Source organism: Coffea arabica, chromosome 1e (genome assembly GCF_036785885.1).
Source record: "Coffea arabica cultivar ET-39 chromosome 1e, Coffea Arabica ET-39 HiFi, whole genome shotgun sequence".
Taxonomy (NCBI): Eukaryota; Viridiplantae; Streptophyta; class Magnoliopsida; order Gentianales; family Rubiaceae; genus Coffea; species Coffea arabica.
Window position 1 is genome coordinate 42,470,446 of NC_092311.1, and position 13,297 is coordinate 42,483,742.

General features: G+C 39.4%; 1 protein-coding gene and 1 non-coding gene across 2 annotated transcripts; one reads left to right on the forward strand and one right to left on the reverse strand.

The window, feature by feature from the left end:
- The first annotated feature begins 1,480 nt into the window (after nucleotides 1-1,480).
- LOC113694523 (abscisic-aldehyde oxidase-like) lies at nucleotides 1,481-6,574 on the forward strand. Its single transcript, XM_072071500.1, has 8 exons — nucleotides 1,481-1,631; nucleotides 1,944-2,140; nucleotides 2,868-2,963; nucleotides 3,441-3,507; nucleotides 3,596-3,630; nucleotides 3,746-3,814; nucleotides 4,505-4,742; nucleotides 6,405-6,574. The coding sequence occupies exons 1-8, from the start codon at nucleotides 1,481-1,483 to the stop codon at nucleotides 6,572-6,574; spliced, it is 1,023 nt and encodes a 340-aa protein (XP_071927601.1).
- A 321-nt stretch (nucleotides 6,575-6,895) lies between these two features.
- LOC113743962 (small nucleolar RNA R71) lies at nucleotides 6,896-7,002 on the reverse strand. The gene has a single exon (XR_003461246.2). It is a non-coding gene; the product is annotated as a small nucleolar RNA R71 (small nucleolar RNA).
- Between the last annotated feature and the right edge of the window lie 6,295 nt (nucleotides 7,003-13,297).

Consider the following 13,297-nt stretch of genomic DNA (forward strand, 5'->3'; position numbering starts at 1 on the left):
TCCTCTGTGTCAATGGTTACAAAGTGTTTCTGATCACTTAGTTAGGGATTTCGTATTGAATGGAAGGTGGAATCAACGTTTGCTACGGCTTTGGGTTCCTGATGACATAGTATCAGAGATAATTACTAAAGTTGCCCCAGTGGGATCCGCGGATGATCGTGCGGTGTGGGCCTTGACAGAGTCAGGAGATTTCTCCATTGCTTCCACATACGTGCTGCTTGGTAGTCAGACCCCCTCATCTTTCATGTTTGATAGGGTTTGGCACCCTGTAATTCCAATCAAGATATCATTCTTCATGGTAAGATTGCTGCGGGATCGTTTACCGTTGGCATCGTCCCTAGGAAGGTTGCAAGTCTATGGCCCTTCCAAGTGTTTTTGCTGCTTGGCCTCGCAATCTGAGTCGTTGGATCATGTCTTTGCGGAAGGTGAGTTAGCTCTTTTTCTGTGGACCTTTTTTGGGAATAGCGCTGGAGTGAGTTATAGAGGTATGGGGGTGCGGTCGCGTTTGGCGGCTTGGTGGTGCCAACCGGTTCGGTACTCTCGTCTGGAATCATTACATTCGGTTTTGCCTTGCATTATTTGTTGGCATATTTGGTTGGCACGGAATCTTGCAATTTTTGAAGGGCAGCTCCTGCGTCGACAGACCATTTGTGACCGTATCTTGGCAGATGTCGTAGGACTATTTTCCAAGAAGTTTGCAGGTGAGTTTTTTGGGGTTGGCTCCTGGTCGACGGTCCTCTCCATCTTCTCTGGGTGGAGGCCTCGGTATTCCCATAGAGTGGTTTGTTGGGAATTTCCAGTCCAGGGAGCCTTCAAGTTAAATACGGATGGGTGCTCGCTTGGCAACCCGGGCGTTGGTGGCGGGGGTGGTGTGCTTAGGGACTCGTCTGGTGCTTTGTTGTTTGGCTTTTCTGTTCCGTTTGGGGAACTTACATGTCTGCAAGCGGAGATAAAGGCTTTGGTGTTTGGGGTGCAACAATGCCGTCTTCGGGGTTTCTCGCGGATTCGGGTGGAGGTGGATTCTCTTGTGTTAGTCAACCTCCTGGTAAGACAAGTCAGGTGTCCGTGGTCAGTTCGGTCGGATCTGGAATCGTTACGGGCTGTCCAAGGGTTGGAGTGGACGGTGGGGCATTGTTATCGGGAAATGAATCAAGTGGCGGATGCCATAGCCAAGGTTGGGGCACATTCTGAGGGTATTATTTTGTATACGACACAGTCTGAGTTGCCAAGGGTGGCAAGGGGGGCCTTAGGTTTAGATAGGTCGCAGATTCCTGCGATTCGTACTCGAGCTATTTCTCACTGAAGCCTGTATATTTTGATTTTCTTGATTCTAATAAAATCGTAGTTTAAAAAAAAAAAAAAAAGAATGTAAGTATGTTTAAAAAAAAAAACCGTAATTAGTACCCTTAAAAAGTATAATTGGGGTGCTTTGTCATTTGATATAAAAGTTTGTAAGACAAACCATTCTAGCAAATCTGTAATGAGAGGTCCTGGAGAGGTTCAAGGATCTTATATTGCTGAAGCTATAATAGAAGAAATTGCATCTGTTCTTTTGATGGAGGTAGATTCTGTCAGAAACATAAACCTTCACACATTTGAAAGCCTTAATGTGTTCTATGGGAAGGCTGCAGGTGAAGCAGTAGAGTATACGTTGACTGACACGTGGAATAAGTTGGGTGTATCTTCATGATTTGTCCAAAGGAAAGAAATGATAGAGCAGTTTAATCAGGTCAACAAATGGAGAAAAAGAGGCATTTCACGGGTCCCAATTGTTTATGAAGTGATGGTAAGACCAACCCCTGGCAAAGTTAGCATACTTTGGGATGTAACTATTGTTGTAGAAGTAGGAGGAATAGAATTAGGCCAGAGGCTCTAGACTAGGGTAAGACAGATAACTGCGTATGCTCTCAGTTCAATTGGATGTAATGGGATTGAAAACCTAGTGGAAAAGGTACGGGTTATACAGTCAGACACTTTAAGCTTAGTTCAGGGGGGTCTGACTGCTGGCAGCATGACATCAGAATCGAGCTGTGAAGTTGTCAGATTATGCTGCAACATCTTAGTTGAACGACTAGCCCAACTCAAAAGTAAGTTGCAAGAGCAAATGGGTTCTATTAACTGGGATGTCCTGATTCTCCAGGTATCTTTCCTCACTCTGTCACATGCTTTTCCTGGCCTAACTATTTTATAACTCGAGATGTGTAGCTGACCAAAGCTTCTTTGTTAGTCAAGTTTGGTGTCTTTCCCAATATCCGTTTGCTATTTTGATCTTCTTTCTTTGAAGATATATGTTTTGCCTTGTGTTTAGCGTAATAACTAGTTCAATCCTACCAATCACGTTCTTCTAACAAAAATTTTTCATTTTGGGATTTAATAATAAGTTCTTTATTTGTCAAGTTATCAGCCAAAAAAAATTGGTCTACTTTCTGAAATTATGTTACGTTTGAGACACCAAGATAGGCTTAAGTGTTTGCTTGTCAAAGATTAATACTTCATATTGCAGATAAATCATAGTTAATTCACAAAATTTGTATTGATATGCTATATTTCCTTATGTTTAAAGGTTGTTAAATACGTTCAAAGATAATTTAATCTTCCCTAGTCAGACAATCCATTATAATCTAGTGTCTTAATGGTCTTTGTTACTTGCCATAGAATGAAGGTATTTTCTTTCTGTCTTCATTCCCTTTCTGGCCTCTTCTTTTCCAACCTGCTCATTCTTTGAAATTAAAAATAAAAAAGGATAGAAAAACAACTTTTTTAGCTTCTTTATTCAACCTGTCTACAATAATTGGATGCACTATTGTTGCATAAATGGTTGTAACTTCATCCTTACATTTCTTGTGTGGGGTTTCGTTTGATTGTAGGCACATTCTCAATCTGTGAATATGGCTACGAGTTCTTACTTTGTTCCCGAATCCGATGTCGTGCATTATTTGAACTATAGCGCTGCAGTTAGTGAGGTAAATTTGCTCCTTTTTGCCTTATCTCTATGAGACCATGAGAAGAAGTGTGATGTTACCTTATAATGTTTTCATTGAATTGCTTAAGTGATGGGAATTTTAGTGATGCATCGTTTTGATTGAGTGACATACTACGACCTTGGCAAAATCATGAAATAGGCACCTTATGTGGTCTCATTCTCATAATAAGGGTATGAAATAATGAAGCTGTTTTTATTGCAAGTAGAGGTGAGTATACTGACATGAGAAACTAAAATTTTACAATCCGATATTATCTATGATTCTGGACAGAGCATGAACCCTGCAGTGGATTTGGGACAGGATAGTGATTTATTCCATCATAGTTGTCAAATTCTACAGAAAGTATCTGTTTCTAATGTTTAATTTTATAGCAAATTTAAAGTAGCTGCAAGTCTATGAAGCAAGGTGAGCTTATAGATAGTGATATCATTGTGTACTGCAATTTTGTTCTTACAGATAAAAGGATCCTTTGTTCAAGGAATTAGATATTTTATGCTCGAGAAGTTCCTCATCAATGCAGACGGTTTGACAATTACAGATAGCACATGGACATACAAAATCCCAACAATAGACACCATACCAATGCAGCTGAATATTGAAATGCTAAATAGTGGGCATCATAAATAGCGCGTCCTTTCGTCTAAAGGTATGTCTTCAAGTTTCACCAATATGTCATAAGTAATGCAATTAACTTTCTACAAACAGGATGGCCTTTGCTGTTTTCTGGTAGTGCATGCTGGCTAAATCTGTTTGAATCCTAGTTTGTTGATTCTAAAGATGTTGAGAGCATAGTTATTAAACTCGGCTCGGAGAGGAGACCGGCGAAGGAGGTGGGTCAACGGGTCACTGGTTCAACCGGTGGGTGAGTGGTTGAACCAGTGGGTCACTAAATATATTTAAATATTATATCTTATAAATTTTGATATAGGATAAATGATATAAATTGTAATAAATAATGTCATAACAAATATTCATTTAATTTAATTTGCTATAGAATATTTAATTCAAATAAGAATCAACAAAACATAAATTTAATTAGTAATCTACCAAACTTCAAGTGTATATGTTTACTATAATTATCTAGGTTATTTACAATGTTTAAGTGCAAAAAAATATTAAAACAATATTTGTCTTTAAAATAAATTATGTAACATGTTATTTTTGAAATCTATTTTATAATTTATAGAATATAGGGGTCATAAGTTTTATTAAAAGATTCCTAATAAATTTGTTTTGGAGAATTACAAAAAAATAAAGATAAAATTAACAAAAGATTCATATAGCATAAGAATGGCTATTACTTAACAAGTGACAAAGTGGCCTGGTGGTGAGCAACGCACAAACAAGACCTTTGGTCTTGGGTTCGAATCCAAGCAGAGGCTCGGAAAAGCTTTCTTTCCTCAAAACCGTTTTGCCCACAAAATCGGCCGGGTTTCCGGTTTAATCCGGTTGAACCGCCGGGTCAGGTCAGGTTTAATAACTATGGTTGAGAGTAAACTTAATTTGTAATCCTTGTCTAGCTATTTGACAAAATAGACAAAAATGAATCAAAGAATTTGCTAAGAATGGAACCACCATTGCTTCTGGTTGTCTCAGTACATTGTGCAACAAAGACAGCAATTAAAGAAGCCAAGAAACAACTAAATACCTATAGTGGAGTTGATGGAACTGATTCAGCATTCCAGTTGGATGTCCTAGCTATTATGCCCATTGTGATAAGCCTCTGTGGCTTGGACAATGTGGAGAGGTACTTGGAAAGTTTGCTTCACTAATCTGCAGTTGCATTTGGAAAAGGCAATAAACTATGTTTATGTCTGTAAAAGATAGTGAAGAATCGGCTAGTTTATTGATTGGGTTTAAAATATATGTTAATTTTATTAATATTTTCTCTCTCACGGGATTAGATATTTCACTAATTCATTATTTTTGCAGGAATTTTGATAATCGGTGGTTATCGTGGGGCTTAAAGACAAAAGAAGGTTTAAAAAGATAATTGTTGAAGATTTTTACCTGTTAGATGAGGGCTCACCTAATTCCAGCCTTTATGTCCAAATTCTCGAGATTTAGTGCACGTGAGAAGCTTCCAAAAATGCATTAAGTTTGATTTCCTAAAATTTTGGGATTGACTCATTCAATTGGAAATCAATTAGTTGGCTACAAATTAAGAATCTAATGGGGTCATTCTAAAGAAAAGAAAAGCTTGAGGAATTTGATTGGTATTAGAAGACCAATCCATTTCGAAGTCAAGACGTGTGGAAATTCGAAGACATCAATTTATCATCTTTTTGCTAGAGATGAAAAGTAGCATAGTACTCTTGTCTTTACTTTTTTTTTTTGCCGATTTTGGGAGAAAAACAACTGGAAAGCTTCGAACAGATTTTTGCATGGCTTGTTCTCCATTAATGGAGAACTAATTTCATACTTCTAGTCAAGGGGACAACTGAAGATTTGGTTCAACGATAACTATGAGATCTAAATTATTTTAATTGCTTCCTTCAATCATTGGTATTTGTATGTTTTTTGCTTTTCGTGGCTATGATTATTGTGTGTGGTTAAATAGGTGCACAATATTTAATTACTCACGTAATCTATTTGCTAATTAAAGTAATTGAATCTGTAATTGTTTGACTACTCCAATCCCGATAGCAACTGATATAATTGGGTTTGTATTAGGGCAACATACAATCTAATTTAAATAAACTCTCGTAGCATGTTTATTGATTAGAGTAGGGTTTCTCTAGTTTCTAATGCAATTGGGAAATTAAATCCTATGGTCGTACCTAGGGTTATTCCTAAATTAGGAAAACAGTCAATGGTCGTACTTTAACTATTGAAACAGTAAGGAGAGACTGACTGTCAGATCGTATCGGCAGTTAAAAACCTACTTATTAATGAATGTTGGAATTATAATTGCATCAATGATCAGTTGCATGAACTATCTCTGAAGTGTATCCTTGACTAAAGTTTTTCTCATTATCTCTCTCTCTCTCTTAATTATTTTTTGCAGTCGATTAGTTTAGTTAATAATTCATTAGTTTTTAATTCTCAAAACCCCCGTTTATCCCTGACTTGAAAAGCAGCAAATTTTCCCAATCCCTGAAAATACGACCATACTTGCCTTATATACAAATTAACAAGTTCTCGTGAATAAATTTTGATATATCGGATCTAGCAAACTCTTCGAAACCAGGGTGAATCTAGTAACTCATTGCACGTCCAGAATCCCTACTCCAGTATTAGAATTGACTCAGAACTGCTTTTGTTAGCAACTAGGATTAACATTATTATTATTACACATGTTCGATACCTGTCAATTTTTGGCACCGTTGTCGGGAACTGGTGCTTGAATTATTTATTTGTTTTTGAGTTCATTTTATTTTTGATATTTTTGCTAGTTTATGCTTCGTTCTTCGAGCACAGGTGAATTAATATACGACTCTAAAACTGAGAAGACAGCACATAAGCAAATACAAGAGACCAAGAAATGCAAGGAAGAACAGTCATCTACTGCAAGCGATTTAGAACAAGAAGAGTATATGATGACAAACAACAGGACACTAAGGGAGTTGGCTACTCCTGGCTTAACTTAGCAGCCACTTTGCATTATCTTCCCTAATCTGAATGAAAATACCTCTTTTGAGTTAAAATTTGGATTAATTCACCTCTTACCTTCTTTTCATGGTCTTTCAGGTGAAAAACCCCATAAGTATCTACAAGAATTTGAAGTAGTGTGCTCAAGTACGAAACCTCCGGGGGTGACTGAAGATCAGATTAAATTGAGAGCATTTTCTTTCTCTCTCAAGGACTCGGCCAAGAATTGGTTGTACTACCTGCTGGCAAGTAGTATAACCACCTGGGTGCAACTGAACAAGAAGTTTTTGGAGAAATACTTTCCTGCCTCCTGAGCTGCTAGCTTAAGAAAAGAGATATGTGGCATTAAGCAGCAGCCATGGGAGACCTTATATGAGTACTGGAAACGGTTCAACAAATTGTACTTTAGATGTCCCCAGCATCAGATAAGTGACAAGTTGTTAATTCAATATTTTTACGAGGCTCTTACTTAGTCTGACAGGAACATCATTAACGCCGCAAGTGATGGAGTACTGGTGAATAAAATTCCTAGAGAGGCACGGGAGTTGATTGCGAAAATGGCGCAGAACTCACAATAATTTGGCCCCAGAGATAATGTCTCCACTCATTGAGTGAACGAGGTGGAAAGTTCGTCTATTCAGCAATAATTGTGGGAGCTGACTTCAATTGTCCGACAATTGGCTGTAGGAAATATACAACAAGTTAAGATTTGTAGGATCTGTACCAACACGGGACATGCTACTGATATGTGCCCAATGCTTCAAGAGAAGAGCCCTGAACAAGTCAACATGACTAGCAACGTGCCCGCGCCAAGGAGATAATATGATCCATACTCCAATACCTACAATCCGGATTGGAGGGATCATCCGAACTTTAGCTACGGAGGAAACCGCCAATAAAATTTTGGTCCGAATAGGCTGCCAGGGTTCCAGTCTCAATATCAATCGAAGGCCCATCCCCTATCCACTAATGGAGGAAACTCCTTGGAAGATCTGGTCAAGAGTTTGGCCGAAAGTACCACCCAACTCTAGCAAAGTACTGCTCAGTTTCAATAGGAGACAAGGTCTGACATGAAAAATCTGAAAAATCAGATAAGTCACATGGCAACTGCAATCAACCATTTAGAGTCTCATATTTTTGGGAAGTTACCATCTCAACCCGAAGTAAACCCAAAAAGCGTGAGTGCCATAGTCTTGAGAAGCGGTAAAGAAATTGAAGGACCCCGACCAGTATTCCCTAAAGATAAGAGTGAGGAACAAATAAAAAAGAAACTTGAGAAAGAAGGAGCCGAAAATTCAAATCCCAAGGTAATCTCTGACTCTCTTGTGAATCATAAGTCTAACTAATAGGTTGGAGAAACCAAGGAAGTAAGAGAAGGAAAAAAAGATCTTAGAGGTGTTTCGAAAGGTGCAAGTCAACATTCTTTTATTGGATGCAGTCAAACAGGTGCCCAAGTACGCCAAATTCTTGAAGGACTTGTGTGTTAATAAAAGAAAGCTGAGGGGAGATGAACGAGTTGTGGTGAAGGAGAACGTATCAGTAGTGTTACAAAGGAAGTTGCCTCCAAAATGTGCAGACCCAGGTATGTTTTCAATCTCATGTGGAACAGGGAATACTAAGATTAGAGATGCAATGCTAGATTTAGGGGTTTCTATTAACGTGATGCCTAAATCAATTTATGATTCCCTAAATTTAGGACCTTTGAAAGAAACAGGGATAATAATTCAATTGATTGATCGTACATTTGCTTATCCAAATAGGGTAATTGAGGATGTTTTAGTGCAAGTAGATGAATTAATTTTTCATACTAATTTTTATGTGCTTTACATAGATGATAGAAGTGTTTCAAATCCATCACCCAGTATATTAGGAAGGTCATTCTTGAGTACTGCCCAAACTAAGATTGATGTTAGTAAAAGTGCTCGCATAATGGAATTTGATGGAGAAATAGTCCACTTTAATATTTTTGATACAATGAAACATCCTATTAACTCTTATTCTGTGTTTGTCATTCATGCTACTAATCTCTCTACACAAGAATTTTCTGAATTTGATTGTAGGGGTAAATTCAAAATTACTGCGAACAAGTATCCCGGGATGAAAGTAATGTATGAGGTGAAAATGAGTAGAAAATTAAAGAAGATGGTTACACTCAATAGCTATTGGGATCTCGGAGGAATGTCACTGAATGCAAGAAAATTTGAATTACATCGACGTTGAGGAGTGGTATTTAATATCTAACTAAAAACGTTAAAGAAAGACGCTGCTTGGGAGACAACCCAAGGCCCTTTGTTTTTAGTTTTCTTATGTTTCTGAAGTTTTTGTTAAGTGTTAGTTGCATTTAGTGATTTGTTGATTTTGTGGTAGGAAACTGGTAGTTGGGTGTGCCCGTATCTAGTGATCACGCCTAAGGAAGAAATTTTTAATTTGACGGGCAGAAGACTCTTCACTAGTTAAACGTGCCCACGTAAGGTTGTCACGCCTAAGGCATGAATTTTCGTCGCTTCGGCAGAAGACTCGGCATGAGTTAGGCGTGCCCACGCCATGTGGTTATGCTTAAAAAACTTAAATTTCGAGAGTTTGTCAAAAAACTCGAGAGCAGTTGGGCGTGCTCACGCCTAACACAGTAGTTCCTTCAACAATAAAAAAAACCCACAGTTGCCCTATTCTTTTTCTTTCTTTCTTCTCTTTTTCTCCATTTCTCGCTGCTGCCTTCCCCTCTTCAAAATCGCCGCTCGTGAGCCACCTGTCACTTTCGCACTGCCACGTTGCCGTCACCGTAACCGCCGCTGCCTGCCCACGTCCTGTCGGCTGACGCTGTTGCTGCCGCCATTGCTGTCCAACGCCGGCACGCTCCCTCTCCTCCACCTCCGCGTGGCCTCAAACTTCGCTTACTATTTTCACCACGTGGGTTTCCGTCCACCCTTTCCTTCCGAGTTTTAGTCCATTGGTACCCTCCACCGTGTTCAGGGAAGTATCGTTGTCCCGTTTACTTCATTACCTTGTTCTCAATTGCTTACTGTAACGGCCCCACCTCCACCTAGGGCGTACCCCAGGGTTCGGTGGATCGCCTGCCCAACTCTCGCGGGGACTCAGTCGTTCACTTCAGTCCTCACTTAAAATCGGAATAAACCACAGGAATAAATATATCAACAATCCAAAACTTAAAGTGAAACTTATATACATTTCTATCTCAAAAGGGAGTACAACCATCGAATATACAAAGGTTCTCAATTCATCATACATCCAACCCGTGCCGAGCACTAGGGCGAGAACCATTACAAAATCCAAGAAACTAGTCTAGACTAGTTTCTACCGAACTCTCGTCCTTACTCGCCTTCCCCTGCTAAGGAAAACAAAACTAAAGGGATGAGCTAAAAGTTCAGTGAGGTTCCGAAAACATAATCAAATAATCAATCCAATTCAAGAAACATTTACAAGGGAAAGCGATAACAACACATTCATTAAAAGGATATAGGCTCACATGGAGCTATTCGTTCGTTCGTTCGTTCGTTCATTCTCCTGTCATTCCCCTTATTCCTCCAATCATTTAAAAACCCTAATTTACGTGAAAATTCTAATTTACGATAACTTGGAAACGAAAGAAAAAACCCTTGATTCTATGTTTATTTGCACTTATTGTGGGGTAAATGAATAGTAAGGCTGTTCTAAAGTAATAATTTCCAAATAAAAGGGAATTTTAAGAAAAATATAAAGAATTTTACGGGTCCTCACACTTTCTCCCCCTTAAGAAATTTCGTCCTCGAAATTTTTACCTTCAGATGGCTCAGGAGCTTGTTGGTTGTTTAAGGCATATACCCTTGCCGGTACTTTTGTTCGGTTCCCTCTTTCATTCGCTTGTTTTGATTTAGTGCCCTCCAATGGTTGAGTACTACTTTCATGTGACTGTTTTCTCGGACAGTTACTAACCTGGTGGTCACCACTTCCGCAAATCAAACACTTTCGCCCTTTCCTCCAACAATCACTCTCAGTATGATTGGCCTTTCCACAGTATCCACAAGTCAAGGAAAAAGCCACTTGTTGGCTTGTTTGCGAAATCTCCCCATGGCCTACTTGACTTCCTTTTGTGGATCTTTCTTCTAATGCCTCTAATGTCCATGGTGGCCGGGGTAAAGGGTTCACTTTCTGCACTTTGAAAGGTGCTATCGATTCCCTTGGTTCCTCAGTCACACTACCAGGTGCACCCATTTTCCTAGTTTGGGAGGCTTTTATCTGTGCTTTCGCAACCTCAATTCTTTGGGCTTTCTCAAGGGCTTCCGTGAAAGTATTAACTTGAACCGCCGCTAGAGTTTCTTGAATTTCTAAATTCAATCCCTGTATAAACCGTCTCACCCTTCTCTGTTCCGTGGCCACTAATTCGGAAGCAAACTTAGACAATTTGGTAAATTTCGTTTCATATTCAGCCGCACTTTGGATTTTCTGGCGTAATCCAATAAACTCATCCTCCCTCCTTTCTTGGACTAAAGGTGGGAGATACTTTTCGTTAAATTCCCTTAGAAAGTTAGCCCATGTCCATACGGTTTGTTCTCTTTCCCACTTTGCCTTAATCACGTTCCACCACGCTCGGGCCGGTCCTTCAAACTGAAATACCGTAAAATTCACTCGTCTTTGTTCGGTATAGTTTAAAGCTGCAAAGATGTCTATCATGGCCTCCAGCCACTGTTCAGTTATGTCCGGATCAGGTCCTCCAAGGAATTTCGGGGGAGCAAACTTCTGAAACCTCTCAAGAGTCCGATCTTCTCTTATCTCAGGGTTCGGAGGTTGATTCACAGGAATTTGACCTTGTTGGTCCACCAACCTTGCTAAAATGTTTGTCATTTGTTGAATTGCCGTCGCCATTTGGTCCCTGGCTTCAACCGTCGGTCCTTGCTCTTGTTCAGCTGTTGTTTCCCTTTCTTCTCTTGACTCTTGGGCTCGCTTGATCCCACGGCCACGATCACGCCCGCGACTACGTCTTCCCTCCATATTATTTTTCCCCTCTCTTTTCGTTTCTTTTCCCAAATAGGTAATTTAGTGAATAAACGTAGTAAGTTAACTAAAGTAACTAATTTCTAGCACACCACTACATCAATAGACATATATACACACCTAACACACCATATATCAAGGAGACAGATGATCAAATACACACATACATATCAAGTTAGACAAGTAATCATATACACAAATACACAAACTAACGTCATGTAGTAACAATATAAGGGCGAATCAAAAGAAAAGACGATGTCGTCATAGTCCCGTCCGGTCTCTCACGTCACTTTCTATCCATACTAACATCCGTTGACCTCTTGTACTCATTGTAGCCAAACAAAGCCTGTTCATGTTCCCAAAATGCAACTCTCACATACTTAGCATCGCCTCAACTCTAGAGTACTCGGGCACGAGAATCCGAAATAAGACAATTCACATCTCGAGTTGGCCAGTCCCGAGAGTAAACTATCTACAATCGAGATTCCTGCCTGACGTACCGATCTATGATCCTCAGATACCACAAGAAAATTTAAAGCCTACAACATTCACAATTCATAGCTTATACTCGAACGAGCACTTAGTCCTTCATACTCATTCACCACTTAGCCCAGGCTCACTCCGCGCAGAGACCACGCGAAGCAGGCTCTGATACCAACTGTGATGGCCCCACCTCCCCCAAGGGCGTACCCGAGGGTTCGGCGGGTCGTCTGCCCAACTCTCACCGCGACTCAGTCGTTCACTTCAGTCCGCACTTAAAAACGGAATAAATCACAGGAATAAATATATCAACAATCCAAAACTTAAAGTGAAACTTATATACATTTCTATCTCAAAAGGGAGTACAACTATCGAATATACAAAGATTCTCAATTCACCATAAATCCAACCCGTGCCGAGCACTAGGGCGAGAACCAATACAAAATCCAAGAAACTAGTCTAGGCTAGTTTCTACCGAACTCTCGTCCTTACTCGCATTCCCCTGCTAAGGAAAACAAAACTAAAGGGATGAGCTAAAAGTTCAGTGAGGTTCTGAACACATAATCAAATAATCAATCCAATTCAAGAAACATTTACAAGGGAAAGCGATAACAACACATTCATTAAAAGGATACAGGCTCACATGGAGCTATTCGTTCGTTCGTTCATTCTCCTGTCATTCCTCTTATTCCTCCAATTATTTAAAAATACATTTTTGTAAGTAAAACCCTCGTTTGCATTGACATTCGTTCGTTCATTTCATTAACCCCCTCCTGGACATTGGCCAAACTCCACCCGACAACAAGGTAATACTCGAGTATACCAAACGTTCACACCCAGGGTCACCATATCGCCCGACCAAGTCTGCTTTTGACTCGAATCGATCGGTAACGAAGGGCAGGGCCCAGTTCAGCCAAAAGGCTTACATCATGCGCAACTAGCATTTAATCATTTAATCATTGAAAATTTCACATTCATTTAGGTCGAGTACGATAAAGTACACACTCGCCTAGAAAACTCATTTGAAGCAATCATTGAAAATATTTAACATGTTATCATTCGTTCATAACAAATCATATAATCAAGAACGAGCCACATAGTTAATGAAAATATAACAAACAAGGAACACTCACCTATTTACGCATAATAACCTCCAAAGTATCCTTTCGGATAATACCCTCAATCACCAAGGAACCCTAATATAATCAAAAGAACACATTATGCTTCAACCATCAAAGATTTAAGTAATTTAA